Here is an 18,758-nt window from a genome sequence, read left to right on the forward strand (position 1 = left end):
CCCATTCTTGAATCTTTAGGACACAACTGCAGCAGGGGATAATGGCTAGATCTGAAAGCCCTGCCATGCACACCGCAGCTGTTCACATGTAGAGATGCAGATAGGATCATATATTTTGCAGACTTGAGGAGAATACACAGAGAGCAGGCATCCTGGCAGCTCTTCCTCACTGCTTGTTACAAGTTGTTGCTTTATGGGATCAAGATGACCATGCAGAACAGAGGCAAGGATGCTAGAAATCTTTGCTAATGAATGTATGTATGCACATGCAAACATAGCAAAAAGTAACAAGCTGCAAGTGGTTGGGTGTCTGTCATTGGTGATTAATATATCCATTCTGAACCTAAACTGAACATGGTTAGGTGCTGTTCTCTTAGGTGGGAAAGATGGGATCTTGATGGAAGCCTCCTCTTTCTCTGTCTTAACAGGGGTTGCTACCATTTACAGTGTTAGCACTATGCTACCTCCGCATTAATGCTCATTGGCTTTTATAGGAGAGCCTTACCAGTGTGTATTTTTGGCAAGACAATGAAGCCACCCTAGTTTCGTATCAAAGTGTTTCACATCAACGGCAGTTGCATTTAAATAAGCTAATAATATCCCCTAAAAATCCTATATAGCAGCAAAAAGATTCCCCAGAGCTGCAGCCATCAGCAAAAAGTAAGACTTCAAGGGTTTGCATTGCCCATGGGTGAGTGATGAAGAAGTCCATGTGCGTCAGCCTATGCTAAGATGTAGGCCTGCGTTAGCCTAAGTAGGGCCATGGCAAAGCTTTGGCTGTGTTGCTGGTTCCTGTGGCAGTTCTTTTAGCTGTGGTGCCAATGCCTGTGAGTTTCAGCAGCTCACACTAGGCAGGGAAAGAAAGTCAACCCAGAAACAAAATTAAAATCTCTTAATATTGCCAGCTGTTTGGGCAGCTCTACCGACTTCTCGTGGGTAAACTGGACATTTGCCTCCTGTGCTTATCAACAGCTTCTGAGGCCCCCAAGAAGAACTGCCAGGGAAAAGTGACAGGATATAAGTGCCTAGATTTTCCAATCTAGGCCTAAACAACTAACAAAAGCAATTAATAAAGTGCATCTAAACAAGTGTCTTGATATCAGATTTATGTAAGTATCAGGTGTTGAAGCATGTGCTCTCTGTGATACTTAGGAAACCAGTCTTATTTAGCTAAGTCTCCAAAACAACAGAATGTTATCAATCTCAGTGCCAACTTATTTACTTGTAACGCAACTGAGTGACTGATAGAGGCAGGGTAGAACTGTTCCCACAGGGAATTGTTTCCACACCAGGATTTCCACACAGACATCAGATAAGGCAGCCTGTCCAAGTTATGGATCATGAGGCGAGAGCCAGTTCCTGTCCCTCCTCCCCAGTGCGGTGGAACTAGACACATGCCAATATGCTTGGAGAGGAGGCACCTTACAGTTAAATGACAAATTTATGTGAAAATGGTGCGTTTGTTTCAGGGTTAACATGCAGTGCTTAATCTGCATACCATCTTTTAGACAGTAAGGTTACTAAGCTCAGATCCGCTTTAGGTATTTGAGGAACTACGGTTATAGGCACTGTTTTCAGCTTAACTCTGCAAGTTTTCTCTATTGCGGGCCATTTACTGGCCAGTTGCTGAAGTTAAGAAAACAGACTAAACCCTGTGTATTTCCACAAGCAGTGGGATCGACAGTCCTGGTTTCTGATGGACGTGTGTCCTGCAGTCCAGGTTCCCCAGCACAATAATCTCCCTCATGGAGCCATCAGGTCTTGCCCCCTCTGACTATTCACGATACTTTATTTCCCTATCTGTCTGGCTGCACAAGAGATGAGATAGACTGTGGTCAGGTGTGTCGGTTGCACAATCACAGATTCTTGGAATGGAAGACAATAATTAATTCCTAAGAGGTACTATCAATTTAGATTTCTCTCTTATCCCAACTGATTGGGATTGCTGATTTTTATGAGATTGAAAGGAACTTCCCATCTTTAAGGTTACTATCTGTCTGTCAAATTTAGCTGAAATCAGTCAAGTGGGTTTTCAAATTACTGGGGAGAAGAGAGGGAAGAGAGATTGTATAAATGAGAGCAAAATCTTATTTCTGTGAAGAGGATAACGGCCAGCTTACCAAGTTGCTGCAGCGTCTGTCAGGGACTGTAACCAAGTTCTTTCAGTGAATACTCAAAGCTGTTATGTAGAGAACTGGGAATTAACAGAGGAAGTATGGGCAGATGGTATACAGTGATGGCATTTCTGTCACTATCTCTGTTCATCAGATTCAGTGAAAATATTAAATGGGAGAAAAATGTATTTCTCTCCCTGGAGGCCATGGGATAAAGTCCCAAAGATCTTAAAGTCTTTAAAGGAGGTAAAAATGTAAGATACTCATCCTTGTGAGGAACCTCATCCTTGTGGGCTCCAAAGAGGAGAAAGGAGACTACTGACCTTGCTCCAGTTTTATTTACACCTTAAATCATTTCTAGTTAGCACTTAGAGGTTAGCAAGCTGTTTTTGGAAAAAGGCTCTTCTCTTTGCAGGATCCTTGCCATCTTCTAATGTCTGTAGCCTATCAAAGGTGAGACACATGCAGCAAGATGGATTTTTCTACTGGCTGTCCTCATATGGAAGATTGCCAAAAAAGACAGTTTCTGTACTCTTATGTGCTTTAATTTGCTTTGTGCTAACAGCTTGTTTGAAGAGAACTGAGGTTATGTATCAAGCACAGAAGCATGGATTGTCCTCTCTATCAGAGGGATTTGATCTCCAGTCACTCAGGAGTTTCACTGTCTTGGAGGTGTTTCAAACAACTGCTATATAGACAAAAAGGCAGTCTTTTGCCTGCCTTTTGGTCGGTTTACTGTGCAAGTATGAGGTCAGCACAAGATCAAGACCCAAATCCACTTTACTGGACTAAACACAGTATCTCTGGTGTAGACACCCACTTTTGAGGTAGCCTCCTTCAATAATCAAATTAGAGTTCATCAGTATAATCAAAGCATTATGCATGTGATTAATTTAATCTGAAAATGATGTCTAAAGATATGAAGTCCCCATCTAAGATGCCTAAAATGATCACTCACACCCTAAAAGTGACTTTGTCTCTCAAATGGCTAGAAATAGAGCAGAGATTACTATCCCAGATGGAGACATCCCTTGCTGCCTATTGGCAGTGAAGAGTTTAAAAGATACGTTCAATGTCCAAGTGGAGGCCAGTGACGAGTGGTGTTCCTCAGGGGTCAGTACTGGGACCAGTGCTATTTAACATCTTGGTTGGTGACATGGACAGTGGGATCGAGTGCACCCTCAGCAAGTTTGCTGACGACACCAAGCTGTGTTGTGTTGTGGACACACTGGAGGGAAGGGATGCCATCCAGAGGGACCTTGACAGGCTGGAGAGGTGGGCCTGTGAGAATCTCATGAAGTTCAACAAGGCCAAGTGCAAGGCCCTGCACATGGGTCGGGACAATCCCATGCACAAGTACAGGCTGGGCAGAGAATGGATTGAGAGCAGTCCTGAGGAAAAGGACTTGGGAGTGCTGGTTGATGAGAAGCTCAACATGAGCCAGCAATGTGCGCTGGCAGCCCAGAAAACAAATCGTATCCTGGGCTGTATCAAAAGAAGCGTGGTCAGCAGGTCGACAGAAGTGATTCTGCCCCTCTGCTCTCGTGAGACCCCACCTGGAATACTACATTCAGCTCTGGAGTCCCCAGCACAAGAAGGACATGGAACTGCTGGAGCGGGTCCAGAGGAGGGCCACGAAGATGATCCGAGGGATGGAGCACCTCTCCTCTCCTGAGAGAGTTGGGGCTGTTCAGCCTGGAGAAGAGAAGGTTCTGGGGTGATCTTATAGCAGCCTTCCAGTACTTAAAGGGGGCCTACAGGAAAGCTGGAGAGGGACTTTTTACAAGGGCATGTAGTGATAGGACAAGGGGCAATGGCTTTAAACTGAAAGAGGGCAGATTTAGATTAGCTATAAGGAAGAAATTTTTCACTCTGAGGGTCGCGAGGCACTGGAAGAGATTGTCCAGAGAAGTTGTGTATGCCCCATCCCTGGAGGTGGTCAAGGCCAGACTGGATGAGGCTTTGGGCAACCTGGTGTAGTGGAGGGTGTCCCTGCCCATGGCAGGGGGGTTAGAACTAGGTGATCTTTGATGTCCCTTCCAACCCTAACCATTCTATGATTCTATGATTCTATATGCTAGCCAGGTGCACTCAATTAAATGCAATGTCAGACATTTGCCTGAGCTGCCATCAGTCCTCCTTTTATTCTTCAGTCAATTATAGTAGCAGTTATTTGCGCTTTCCAAGTGCCCATCCAGAATTCGTGAGCAGTGACTGGACTTTCACTGTGCATACCTTGACGGATACGTAGCTAGCATGCTACAAGCCATTGATTGTTTTATCTAACAGCCTTTTTCATCAGAAAGGTAGAAAGAACCTTTGGTACACATGGCTGTTGCACGAGCCACACACTGGAACAGTTGGACAATAGGCATAAGAGCATAAGAACCTGGCCGAGATGCATCTCACTCACATTTAGATAAGCCATTAGTCATGAAATTCTCATAAATTACATATTCTTACAGGTATTTAAAGTAAGTGGAGTCAGGCACCTCGGTTCCTTAAAGCCTGGATGTGGGCAGCTGCCTGCATTGTGAAACACTTCAACACCTTTTTAACCCTGTCCCTAGGCTCCTTTATTAAATACTTAAGATGAATGAGGCTTATCCTCCCCGAGTTACATGTCATCACATGCATGACTTCAGTTGTTGTATTGTACACTCCCAGTCACTGCACCCTTCAGTTTGCCGCTTCTTTTGCTTCATGTACCTGTGTGTTAGGAGAAACTGGAAAAGGCAGTTTAATCGCGGAAGAAAGTTCACAACTGGGGAAGGAGTTCACAAGCCTCCTCTCTGCCCCTAGGTAGGGAGCAGGAGTGATGTCAGAGCCTACGTTTTTTTCTGCCTTCGAGGGGAGTGGCAGACCAGAGAAGCAGCACTTTAAAAGAGACTGAGGACGTGAACCTGTGATGCCACTGTGAAGCAGCCCTTCAGCTAAAGCCAATTACTTACCCAGCCACCCAGGGATTACAAGGAAGAGCACCTTGCAGTGAAACAAAGGACAGATGAAGAGGATGGCAAGGAAAAGACTTTGGCTGTTCGTTTTCAGTGAAAGTGAGTACTAATTTGGTTATGTCCTCAAGGGTTGGGTAGAAGGAAACAGCACTACAAAGTCCGAGTATTCCAACGGACTTCGCGTGTTTCTTTTTTGTTCAGTAGAAGTTCCTTCATGTTTATGATCAGGCAAGTGTGTTTACCATCTCTGTGCTGAATGTCCAGACTCTCAGGCATCTCCTAAAGCTGCAAGACAGTGCTAGGAACAGGAGAAGAATGCTATTCTTCATGAGGCTGGAAAATATTTTTTAAAAACAGTTTTAATGACTTCCATTAAACATACTGTTTATCTCTGAAGAAGAAACTTCCTCAGCTGGAAGAGGAAAAGTCCTTGGGTTTTATTCTTTTATACATAAATCCGCGTGTAGCATCTGTAAGTCTAAATCCCACTGTTTATATGTACTCCAATACAACTTGTGATCTCTCCATATTATTCACATCAAGGGGATGCACAACAATCCCTACTAACGCATATAAATCAGCCAGCTCGCCCTTGGCCTTTGTCACGACTTGGTCTTTCTCATCCTGCCTTGCAGAGCCTTCGGTCTCAGTTTCACTGCTTTTTGACCTGTCTCGTCTCCTACCAACAAAGCTCCTACGCCTTCTTCCAGGCTTCAAAGAAAGCTATGCACATGGAAATTGCTTGGGTTTTTTATAAAAAATCCTGAAAACCACACTTCAAATAAGACCCACAAGAAGGAAATTCACAAAGTTTTAACATAATTAGAAAAAGCGGATGTGTTCCATTTGCAAAAAATGTGACTTGGGTCATGATTTCATGATCGTTATGTAAATTGTGTAACGCCATCAGTATTCATCCTCCTTTTTCAATATTCTCACCATTCGTGCTATCCAAATTATAGATGGGAAAGAAGCTTTTCAGAGCAGAAGGATGTATGTTGGATGAAGCTTTTCTTGCCTGTTTGAGCAGGACTCAAACAGTAATAATTCAGTGTTAAAATACTAGCCTGTGAAAAATTTTTGGAGAAGGTATAGTAGATTCCAGCACTGCGCTGGTGTGGAGAAACTTCCCAGCACATGACAGTGCAGTGTTGGGATGCCAGAGCTGCCCTGAATGAGTTGTATCAGGATCTCAGCACAGGCTGACTTCTCCTGCTGTACAGCTTTTTGCTGCAGTTGTGTGAATAACTGGTGCTGTGAACTTCTTGCTGAAGGAAAAGCCCCAAACGGTCATTCTGAATCAAACAAAATATTTACCTTTACTGCAAATTTCACATGTAAGAGGTTTCCCCTCTCCCACTTTGGAATTAAATTTCAGCTAAATTCTGAGAGAAAGTATTGAGGAATTAAAAGTCGAAGCATTTCCTGGTAAAACGTTTTACACAAAACATTTCCACTTTTCCTCCTTTTCTCACTAACCAAATCTACCAATACAAATCAGCAATAGTAATTTTACTTGATTAGAATCTCAATTTTTTCAGCAAACAAAATATTCCTCTAGTTGTTTCCAGCCTTTCATTCTGTTTCGATTAACACTTAGTAAGGAATGTGAAAGTAGACACGTCACTTTGATTTTCTTCTTCCTTTGTACAAGTAGAAATGTTTAAGTTGAGCAGAGGGAGATAAAACATTTCTCTATTTCTTAAAATGTTATAAACATTGATATATGATTGATAACACACAAAAAAGTAACCCTAAGGCTTAAGTCTAGGTGATGCTATCCTTCTCGTACTATATAGGCTATTCGTCCTCTTTTTTTCTGAAGTTGTTTCAGAATTGGCCATCCCCTCCCTTCAACTGTACTTTGGATAGATTCTGTTTTCTCTCAGAAAAAAAAAAACAAAACAACAACAAAAGAACCCCTGAAGAATAAACCCCAGCTTTTAGACATGCTGACTGTGACTAGCTGGCTGTTGGTGACTTTGTGAAGAAGTGAAATGTGGTGAGAAGGAGGAAGAGGGAAATCAGCGTGAGTAAATGGCGTCCCAGAACAAAACCATGCAGCTTTCCTGAGAGCCAGAAGGAGCCCTAACAAGGGAGGAGTGGGAGCCAGAAGATGTCGTGGGTGAAAAACAGGAGAGCTTCAGAGTAATTCAGGCATTAGGGTGACAGCGACAGATGAATAAGCAGACTTGCTTGTTATGGGCTGTATCTCTTGTACGCGGTGTTTGGTCCAGCTGTTCCCCAACTCGGCACTGAAGACGTTTGGAAAAAAGCAAACAGATCTCATTTATTGTAGGAATTGAGTCTTTCAACTGGAAGAAGGAAAAGGACTTGTGAAGGGAAGCCTGAGGGTTGGGCAGTCTCTTCTCTGCCTCAGGGCTGAGTTAATTACCTGTCCTGGCCAGGTGGAACCAGTTTCTGAGTGACAAAAGGATCAGGAAATGGGCTTTGCTCCATTTCCTAGCAGAGATGGTGGTGCTTTTCACCTAGGTGCTGGAAAGTGTCTCTATCCAGTCGGGACAGGCAACAAGAAAGCTTTCATAGGTGTCTCTCAAACAGAGCTCATGATTTAAAATGCAGTCAGAAAGAGCCCCCGGGCTGTGCAAACACAGCCCTTGGCACTGGGTGCTCCAGAGCAGGGAAAGCACTGGGAGCGGCTGCAATAAAACCATGCTAGAAATACTTTGCCCTGCTGGTTTCCTCCTCGGAGCTTTCAGCAGCCGTAAATGAACTAACCTCAGAGAGAACAGAAACCGCCATGTAGTCACCGAGGGAGAGGCTAAACCGCACACTTAACTAATTAACTGCGCGAGACCACAGAACAACTCGGTTGTGGGATGGGGAATGCAGAAGGATCCGAACTTCAGCTAGAAGCCTCCTGCTCTGGTCACTCAGCCGCCTCTTCTTACCGGGACGCTAACAAGCGCAGAGGGCAGTCTCGGCACTCCTGCTGAAAATATCTGAAGCTGCTTCTGCAGACAGCTGTGGAAGGGAGGGCATCCCTGCCTGGCAGCAAGGAAGGAGGGGTGCAGGGGAGGGAAAGGTTTGGCTGCTGTGAAAATTCCTCTCAAACTCCTCTCAGGAGAGGGAAGATTTCATAGATTTCTAGGTTGGAAAAGACCTTAGAGATCATCCAGTCCAACCGTCCCTAATCCCCATTAAACCATATCCCTAAGTAGTTCATCCACCCTCTTCTTAAACACATCCAGGGATGGGGACTCAACCACCTCCCTGGGCAGCCTATTCCAGTGGCTGACAACCCTTTCAGAGAAGAAATACTTCCTAACATCCAACCTGAATCTCCCCTGACTAAGCTTATGCCCATTTCCTCTTGTTCTGTCACCCATCACTAATGTAAAGAGCCCTTCCCCTACCTCCCCACCATCTTTTCTCAAGTATTTATAGGCCGTAATCAGGTCTCCCCTCAGCCTCCTCTTCTCCAGGCTAAACAGCCCCAACTCCCTCAGCCGCTCCTCATAAGTTTTATTTTCCAGCCCCTTGACCAGTTTAGTCGCCCTTCTCTGGACTCGCCCCAGGAGCTCAATATCTCTCAAAGCGAGGGGCCCAAAACTGGACACAATATTCCAGGTGCGGCCTCACCAGTGCCGAGTACAGGGGCAGGATCACTTCCCTGCTCCTGCTGGTCACACTATTCTTGATACACGCCAGTATCCCATTGGCCTTTTTGGCCACCTGGGCACACTGCTGGCTCATATCAAGCCGGTAGTCAACCAACACCCCCAGGTCCTTCTCTGCCAGGCAGCTCTCCAGCCACTCTTCCCCGAGCCTATAGCGATGCTTGGGGTTTTTATACCCCAAGTGAAGGACTCTGCACTTGGCCTTATTAGATGCAGCAGTTCAGGAAGTATCGGCCATTTCTAAGAAGAGGCTGGAAGGACCATTTGCTATGGAGAACGGACTGGATCTGGGAAGCTGTTACGGATGCTTTTACCTCTCCTGAGGGGGAGCAGATCACCATGCCAACTGTCCCATGTTACTTGGTGCAAGCACCTGAATTGCAACCAGCAGGTTGCTAGCGCAGCGACAACAAAACCTTTTGGGTCCCTACGCCGTAATTTGCTACGAGACGCTACCATTCACTGCTGCTGTAGTCAAGGATCTGGTAGTGCTCAACTTGCCAACGGCTGACTCTTATCGACCTAATGCACGTGTCTGTGGTTTTTCCCTGTCTAAAAAAGCATGTATTCACAATCAGTTTCCAAGTCAAGGTGGAATCTAGATGTCCTTTGCTCTCTCTCCCTTACACATTACACTTCCTTATGGATCTAATCTGGACAGAGATATGGCAGAATGAGGACCCAAAGCTTGCTAGACAGCAACTTTTCAGTCAAATTCTCTCCAGGGAACACTGACTCAGCCTCGTTCTTCCAGAAGGAAACCTTCACCACCACACACAGCATGCCCCTCTTGGGGAGAACATACATCTCTGCCCTCCTCCACTTTCCTCCTTACTGGATCATGTTCCTCTTTGCCATGGGAGTGTCTCTGAGCAGCACTCCCTTTCACGCCTCCATGCACTCTCTCTAACTGGTTTCAGACTTAGATTTTTTCCAAATTATTTAGTTTAGTGCCATAAAAAAAGACAAAAAAACCCACACAAACTGTAAGGAGAAAGCAGGTGTTTTTAAACATAGGATTCCACAGTCATCTATGGCAGGGCAGAGGTAAACCACCAGCCTAATTCTGAGAATAACTAAGACCTGCCAGTAGCTGAGCTCGGGTATGATGAATTCAGCATCAAGTCAAATGGAATACAATGTACAAGAAACACCTACCCTGTGCTCTGCATTGTTCACCAGAGAACAGAGGGATTTCTGTTTTGTTCAACTCAGCTACTCCTGTGCTCCACAGGCAGGAGCTACAATTCTTGGAGAAAGGTGACTACTACCCTACTCATTTTTAAAAACAAACAGCTCTTGTCTTGTTCCTTTCAAGCTCTCTTTGCTTTTCTAGGTTTTTCTCTTTTCAGGGCATTACATGAACAGGTGTTGGTTCCCTACGCACAAAACATCACTTCTGTATGGACTTGGATTGAGGCAAGTTATTTGAGAGATTTCCTGATCCTTGAAATATGATGGTATCAGTTTGTTAGTTTAGCCTGAATCCTTAAGACTGCTGGTACACTTGTATTATCTCTTTGTCTGTCTCGCTGTGTACATTTAGAACTGTCAAAGAGTGTCAGTCACACTGAAAGAGGGCTCAGAAAAAAAAAAACTTTATAACCTCCATGGCAATGTATGTCCAGGTAAAGAAGAGGGAAGCAAGGAAAGGAAAACAGAGTTTAGTTCTTAGCCATCCTGTGCAGCAGCTTCTTACAGTCCATCAGGCTCATACATCACCTCTTGCTCAGTAGGGAATGTCATGGATGACAGAGGGTATGTGGGGTTGTGGCATGTAAGAAAGCCGAAGAGACAAAACATGGAATCCGATGTCGTTAATTTTGCTGACTGCAGAATTTCTTCTCTTTCTAGTTCTGGTGACTGCTCATGCCCTCACTGTGGAAGCACCTGCCAAGGAAACACGGGTGGCACGAGGCAAAAACGCTACTCTCCGCTGTAATTTTAAAACAGAGGCTTCTGTTTCCTCAGCAGACTTTGTTGTCTGGAGGAAAATCAACAGTGAGGTAAACCAGATTTCATAAAGAAATGCATGATAGGGCATCCAAGAGGGGTGGGAGGAGAGATGGAAGGAGGTCTGTGGGTAGAAGTGTGTGCTGGAAGAAAAAGATTACTTCAAGACTTTTTTTAATCTCAGAACTACGCAAACAGAAACTCTGATTCTAGATGCAATTTATCCCAAATCGATTGCATGATACTAGGCAAGCCCCCAGCCTTCTCTTTCCTCTCTCTTGGTCTTGCAGCTGTTTATTGAGGATACATCACTGTATGTACTGTGTGGGTTTACATCTGTTAAAATACATTAAATACTCAGACACTTTATAAAAAGATATGTATATTTTAAAGTATATGTATTATACATACATTTTTATATGTGTATTTGATACTATATAAAAAGTTTTAAGTTGATGATAATAATACATGGAGAGATTCATGAGGTCTCTTACATTCATATAGAGTATTTGAAGGTAAAGAGACCTCTGAAGTTCTCCTTGACTTCTTGGGAATTAGTGAGAGGGGAAGCAGCTTTTGGAGATGTCCTTGCAGTAACTGTCAAGTTTCTTCTCTGAAGATCCTTGCTGGAAGAAGGCAAAAGAGTTTGTGTAATCATAGGGGAATTTGATTGACATATGGATCTCTGACAAGTCTCATGGTGTCCTGTCATGGAGAGGAAAGGTGGATAAGCCCCAGCACAAGAAATCAGTTGTCTCTGACTTCAGATAAAGCGGGAGTAGGGGATTCTAGACAGAAACCCAGACCCTTTTGAATTTTTATGTTTTTCTTGGCTTTTTGGCAAACTGAGGCAGTTTAAGGCCCTCTTTTCCAAGTTGCTTTTCTCTTAAGAGTGGGCTAATCAATCGAGTTAGGTTGTAGACTCACACAGAAGAAATAAAGATTGATCATTTTCCCTCCCTCTCTATCAGGATGATGCTGTCACTAGGTATTTTGATGGACTTGTACAGTATGGCAAGGGCTATGAAAACCGTATACAATTTATTGGTGATGTAAACAAAGGGGACATCAGTATCACCATCGATTCAGTGGCCATGGAAGACAATGGGACGTACACATGCAACGTTCGTCTAAGGGATGACCCCCCCAGGCGGACTGCAATCTTGGCTCTTTTGGTCCTTGGTAAGCATGATGGAGGCAACACCAGATCCATTAGATAAAACATTGTCCTTCCTCTAATATCTACATTGTTTTAGACAACAGATTTTCTAACAGAAAAAAACTTTCCCTGGAAGTCATCATCCACAATTCCATCTTTGGTTTTTTCCTACTACTATGGAAGTAGGTTGGAAGGCTTAGCACGCCCAACTCCCTTAGATACCTGACTGTAGAAAATAATCTTTAGAGTTGTATAGTTCACTTTCCTAATAACCCTTGCCTCATTACAGGGCATTCCTCATTCCCCCTGTGGCTTGTCATCTTCCAATTATCAAAGGATGAGTTACTCAACACTATTAGACATATCTCAAAAAGCATCTTAAGATTCCTTCTTGGCTCACCAGTGCCAAGAAGGGAGAAACAAATTATAGACAAGATCACTGCAGTTCCTTTGAGAAGAAGGTGGTAGGTGCAAGACCAGCCTCTGTTTAGCAAGAATAAAAACTACAGGTGCAAGAGATGCGTTGAAACAAAAATCTACTTCCCATTAGTAAAATTCCTTCCTTTTTCTTCCTTCAGTTGCACCGTCCAAGCCAGAATGCAAGATTTTGGGGACAGCAGAATATGGACAGACAATCAATCTGACCTGCATTTCTCATGAGGGCTCCCCAAAGCCCACATATACCTGGCAAAGCTTCAATGTACAAAATGAGCCCCGTGTACTACAAACAACAGTAGGTATGGCAAATTCAAAGACATGAAGATTTTGAGCTCTCTGTAGATCAGGTTTGGAAAGATTTTGAAATGCAAATACAAAAAACACACTTAAGTCTTTTTCTGTAAAATTCTCTGACCAGGATTTTGAAAAGTTGTCCTTTTGACACAGGACACACAAGTAACTTAGCAGGGGGAAAAGAACTGTTACCTAAAATAAAAATGGCCAGTAAGATTTTCACTTCAGCCCTCACCTGGCAAGAAAGCTGGCTCATTCTGGAAGCAGCCAGAAAGAATTACTCCTCAATTGCTGGGCATAAGGGGGGCATAACATGAGGAGTAATACGGAATTTTCTAACTGATGTGTCTTTATATCCCAGCTCGCTTACAATGACCAGGTTGCTTTCTCAGGTGAAAGCAAACAAAAATTGGCTCTAGAAGCTACTTTCCTTCCAGGGATGACTTCTCACCTAGAGGAAGGTGGTATGTGAAAGTTACACCATGCCTCCTTTCAGCTAAAAGAAGCTTCTAGTTCTTTAGGACTGTCATATAGGCCCCAATATTTTATTTGCCTTCATTTTAAGTCGGAATGCACTGAATTTCCATGACAGGGCCTTTGGTAGAACTATTCACACAGAAATGAGGGTTTATTACTCTTTGAAGTGTAGCAATGACAGAGGACTCAGATTTATTCCTTGAACAACTTTGTTTCTTCCTTGTATGTTCAGCTCCAGAAAGACTGAGTATCTGAACCTACTCTTCCCGGTTTAACTTATTGTTGGAGGTAAACTAAATCTGATCAGACTCCACAGGATATTGAACACTCACTAGACGATTCTTGTATACATTATGCAAAAGATGAAATATCACCAGGGACACAAACCTTATTCATTGGACTGGCCACTAAGTGGTGCCAACGCATCGTGCACAACGCTGAACATACTGGGATTTGTGGTCTTACAGCAGCAGCAGCAAGCTGCCTGCTTCCACCCTCATCTTCTTCCTCCCTGGGACAGGAGTCTCTTCTAATCCATATCCACCTCACTTCTGTTTTCTTCAGAGCACCGGAGTCCAAGTAGTGTGCTGACTGTCCCCTTCTGCCCCAAGCTGGCTGGATGCCCTACTGTCACTACAAGCAATTTCTTTCCATGCTAAGCAAGTCCCAGTGCGCAGAATCCCCTTAGGAGCTGCTCCAAAATTGACAGTATCTGACCTGCATTATTCCCAATTTGACTCACCAGCCAATTACTTTTGAGTTAATATAGAAAGATTTACAGTCCAGTTATAGACAGCAATTCTGAGAGCTATAAACATCATACTGAGAGAAAAAAAAAAAAAAGCCCCCCAAAAAGAGACAAGTAAGCACAGACAGTATGTAGAGACTAAAAAAAAAAAAAATAATCAAGCATGCAGTCTGTTATTTCTTGGTTTGCATGCTCTTTTACTATCTGGCACTAGGTGCCAGCAGAAACTAAACAGAATCCCAGTCCCACGAGTGGGCTGGAAAGAAGTGAGATCACAGGGAAAATAAAACAAGAAAGTAACTGAAAAGTATTCAGAGCCTTTTGCTTTTAGAGCAAGAACCTGGACCTTTATCAGCAGATCACAAGCAAAAAGTGTGGACTACACATACAAATGTCAGCTGGAGATGTAACAAACGAAAACTGACTGCTTGAGCAGACAGAGCTGAGCTTTAGCACATGGTTCTGAGCTCAGTTAGGCTGGACAGAAAACAGTGTCACAGCAATCCCATGTCACTGCATTTCTTTTCCTTCATTTATTTTCACAGGCTGCATGGCCTCTCCCAGACTAGAAAACTATTTCCCCCACTGCTGAATGATTCAGATCTGAAATCCTAACAGCTGAAGAACTGAGGGCTTTTTGTTGTTTTACAAGTTAACTCATCAGAAGACCAGTTCTCAAAGCCAGTTGCTGGTTTGGGCCATCTTCTATTTCTCAGCAAAATCTAAAGTAAAAAAAAGCTTTCACTAAGCACACGTACTTCTTTACCCTCCACCTACAATTTTCTTTCTAAAAGGAATGCTCAAATGCCACGTTCCCTGTAATCAAAACAGCACACTTCCGTTTGTCCTCCCACAAATCACACTGAAACCTAGGGACTAGCATGGCAGCTCCTGAGCAAGACAGAGCAATCCATCAGCTTTAATAACCTCTCAACACTCCCACAGCCCTGGGCTGGAATTGAAGGGCTGCTGTCCCCACATCCTTCCCTGCTTTAATTCTTTTCTTTTTTGGACTGGATTTGTGTTTCACAACAGGGGAACAAATAACTCTGAAGAACATCTCTGCGGATACCTCCGGCTTTTACATCTGCACTTCAACAAACACTGTGGGAAAGGAATCTTGCAACATGACAGTCAGCGTTGTGCCACGTAAGAGATGGGGTTGCTTACTGGAAGAATTAGAGAGAATTAGCACCAGAGAAATTACCCTAGCTCAGTGTCAAAGAATTAATGGAATCAATGCAAACATAAGTATTAAATTCGGCTTTCTCTGGAAAACAAAAGCACGCTTTTTTTTACCTTTAAGACAGATTCTCTGCATTGGTTCACAAGCTAACAGAGCACTCACTAACTCATAGCGTTAGTTCACAGGCGACAAAAAAAAAATGTCAGATAGGCCTGAGCCCCCAAAGTCTGAAACAAGACTGTATCGACAAAGTACAGCAGTTGTTCCGATTCAGGGGCTCCTCCCTATCACTAACTAATTGCTCCTGCAGACTTATCAGCTACCCAGAACAGAATTAATTCCAGGTGCTGTAATCAAACAAGCGTGGCTACCACTCAGTCTGGATCTGGTAGTGAGATCTGACATCTGGTGGTGGGATTTGAAGTCCAGTGATTGTGCTGATTGCATTTGATATTGTTCTCACTGCAAAGGGCTAATTCTTTTCTTCCTGTATAGCATCCATGAACATAGCTCTTTACGCTGGCATCATCGGTGGAACTGTCGCTGCAATTGTAGTTATTGGCATTTTAGCCTATTGCTGCTGCTGTCGGGTGAACAATGACAAGGACTATGAGATGACGTAAGTACTTTTCTTTAGAAAACTGAATGGAACATATGAAAGGTTTGTGTTCTCCCTTCGGCATCAACATGTGGAGTGGAAAGCACAGGAGAAAAAGAAATGAAGGAAAGTGTGCACTGCTTTCTCCTTTCAGTTTCTACTCTAGTGGCTCCCATCTCTTCTCATGGAATATGCCTGGTATAACCAGACACTTTTGTGGTCTCTGAGGTAGAACCCAAACATTCAAACCTTGGAACTGAGTTAGCGAGCCTCAAACACCATGAGGCTCTGTATTTAGAATTATCACTACCAGATAGAAACCTTCTGTTTATTCTCATGATGGAAACAGACCATTGGAAGAAATGAGGGATGAGAAAAGACGCACCAGGCACCATTTTTGTACATACGTGCTATGGAAAAAAAAGTTGCTCACGCACCTCTTGCATCACCAGCAAGACTTAATTTACGGAGTTCTGTTTGGTACAATTCCAGGCCAGCCTAGAGCAGTCTAAAACCATTCTAACACATAGAATTCCTAGCTGGTAGAATTTCTAGCTGGTTTTAATTAACATCTACTCCTGAACAATGTTTTAGGGAGCAAGAAGATAGACATGAACCCTACACGGAGACGCCTACAAGGAATCAGAGAGCAGAGGATGACGTTGAAGATGAATGAAGAAAGAAGCAGGACACCAATGCCATCTTCAGGATTTGCTGAGGCACAGACACCACTGTAGAAAAGAAATCAATCCCTCTTTCTTACTGCACGAAGGTTTTTGGAATAACAAAATGAAAGCTAATTGCTCTGCCTTCAAGTTCTGGGAGAGAATATTCTTGTCTCCCTGGAAAGAAGTGCTTAACATACAATGAGTGCTAATACATAACCTCATAGCAGAAAAACGCATGTAAAGCGCTGTTGCACCCAGCCATCCAAAAATAACCAGTCTTCTAGACTTCCCACTTTCTGAAAAAAGAAACCAGTAGACCTATTTGGAGAACAGAGTTGCTGCTGTAGCCCTGCATCCACAGAGGGTTCCAAGGTCACCAACTGTAAGTCCTCAAGGAAGGGTGGTCTTGTTTATGGTGTTACGCAAATGCCACAGCTTACAGCATTGTCCAGTATAGAAATTATTTCATGCAGGCTGAAGCAAGCTGATTTTTAAGGACATTTTATTAAATGTGTATGTATTATACATGCACATATAAATAAAAACATGGAAAAAAATTCACAGATGACCAATGAAAGTGTCCTGTTTGGAACAACAGTGCATACTAATAGAATGGATAAGGTCAGAAGTTCAATGGATTTGTAACTGGCAGCTGGTAAGACCTAGAAACAGCCTAGTAGCCTATATACTATCAGATTCCTGAAATTAGGAGTTCCAGCTCAGGCAGTTCCCAAATACTCATTTTCATTACATTATCCTTTCCTCCTGACTGTTGCATGGGCAAATCAGAAAAAGTCCATTGCCTCTGCTGCTGCTTCTGAAAAAATGACAGTGAGAGCATGTACATGGCAAGTACATCTTTAATAAAAAGAAGGGAAAAAAAAGAAAAAAAAAAGAAAAAAAAAAAGAAAAAAGGGGGAAAAGGAAGAAAAGTACCTTTTTATTCAAAATTCTAACAATTTAACCAGAAATGCTGTATGTGCAAAACGTGTGCAAATGTGGAGAGAACTCCCATCACTAGTATCTTATCTTTGGAAGAGAATGGACTGTCTGCCTTTGTTCAAAAGACTGTCAATACGGTGTTAAAGCTAATTAAGAGCTGGGTTTTGTTGTTTGTTAGGTTTTTTTTAAAACAAGACATGTTCAATAAATGACTTACACTACAATATTTATCCTTTCAAAGCTCTCTATTGCATCTTCAACTTCAGGAGTTTCAGAAACGTAATTACTGCAATGCCCACCACATACCCTTTACCCTCAAGTAGTTACTTTTAAATCTGTAACAAAAATCTAAAATACAACTTTAAAGAAGAACCAGCAATCCTCCTACACATGGGCAGCATTTTCTAGACTTTGAACTATGCAAATCAGACTACTAGAATTGTTAATCTGGCTTGCTTTCTGGCTGCCTTCATTTTACATGGTACTTAAAATAGAATTATTCATTTGTACTAATAACAACTGCAAATACCACAACTAGAGTTCTTTACAAAGTACATACCAATCTCTCTGGCAATGAACAACCTGAAATGCAACTCAGCAAGAGATTCTGAGGACCCATTCCCCGGCTTAATTTAGATGCATGACAAAACATTGCAAAAATGGATGACTGAAAAAAAATTTTGCACGCAGAAGCTGAAGGCAGATAGAAAACGAGGTGCACAGCTCAGAAACAGAGCTGATATGTACTTTATTCTCTTTTGTAACAAGCAAGTATAGTCTGAATTATCTAATTAGCATTGTAACAAGTTTTTATTGTGAAACAAAAGCTATTTCTCTTATAAATGTTACAGACATTAGTCAGCACTCTGCATTCCCTCACAAACACCTATACCCTGGGGCTGAAGAGGGCTTCTGCTGAGGGGTAATAGTGTGGGTTCTCAAAGATCTTAACTGGAAAGACCAGCAAAAGGACTTGATGATTATCAGAAGGATTTATGGCCAGAATGTGGCTCTGGACTCTAAACCATTTTAACACTGTGCCACCTATCCCATACTCTTTACTTTTAGGATATGTGACGCTTAATTACTGCTTGTCAGCTGAAGTCTTGAAATACCATTTGCACATTGGTCATTTTAAGCATAAAGAAAAACACAGATCAGCAAATCAGCATTAAGTTATCTGAAGAAACCAGCCACAAAATACAGAGGAGATGATATAATGACCCCCAAAATGATGAATTCAATTCTCTGTAAGCAGGTTCCATAAGAACGAGCAGGGAAGAAACGAGAGAGTCAAACCTGACAACCGTTAAAGCAGACCTATTTACGTTCTGCAACACTAAACTCAGTGCTATCCTGGTAAATAAACTAAGTGATTGCACACAGAGAGACAGCTGAGATATTTCAGTGCTGATCATATTTTTTTTTTTTTAATAAGACTAACATTTTGGAAGTTGTGTATTTATCAGAATGCTACATGTGCTTTTCCTCGAGCCAGAAATACACATATTCAAATTCCTATCTTACTGCAAGGTTTTCCTGTGACTGAATTACTTACTTGTGTGTCTTACATGTCTTTTAAAGCA

General features: G+C 42.7%; 1 protein-coding gene across 1 annotated transcript; it reads left to right on the forward strand.

Annotated features, from left to right (window-relative positions):
• The first annotated feature begins 5,118 nt into the window (after positions 1–5,118).
• Positions 5,119–16,238, forward strand: GPA33 (glycoprotein A33). Its single transcript, XM_009986727.2, has 7 exons — positions 5,119–5,167; positions 10,564–10,715; positions 11,634–11,844; positions 12,400–12,558; positions 14,814–14,927; positions 15,460–15,583; positions 16,157–16,238. The coding sequence occupies exons 1-7, from the start codon at positions 5,119–5,121 to the stop codon at positions 16,236–16,238; spliced, it is 891 nt and encodes a 296-aa protein (XP_009985029.2).
• Positions 16,239–18,758: the final 2,520 nt, after the last annotated feature.

The sequence above is a fragment of the Tauraco erythrolophus genome, chromosome 1, assembly GCF_009769465.1.
Source record: "Tauraco erythrolophus isolate bTauEry1 chromosome 1, bTauEry1.pri, whole genome shotgun sequence".
Taxonomy (NCBI): domain Eukaryota; kingdom Metazoa; phylum Chordata; class Aves; order Musophagiformes; family Musophagidae; genus Tauraco; species Tauraco erythrolophus.

Coding starts and splice junctions, on each gene's coding strand:
- GPA33 (XM_009986727.2), top strand. CDS start 5,119: ATGAAGAGGATGGCAAGGAAAAGACTTTGGCTGTTCGTTTTCAGTGAA. Junction 10,716..11,633: donor GGAGGAAAATCAACAGTGAG/GTAAACCAGATT, acceptor CCTCTCTATCAG/GATGATGCTGTCACTAGGTA. Junction 12,559..14,813: donor TGTACTACAAACAACAGTAG/GTATGGCAAATT, acceptor GTTTCACAACAG/GGGAACAAATAACTCTGAAG.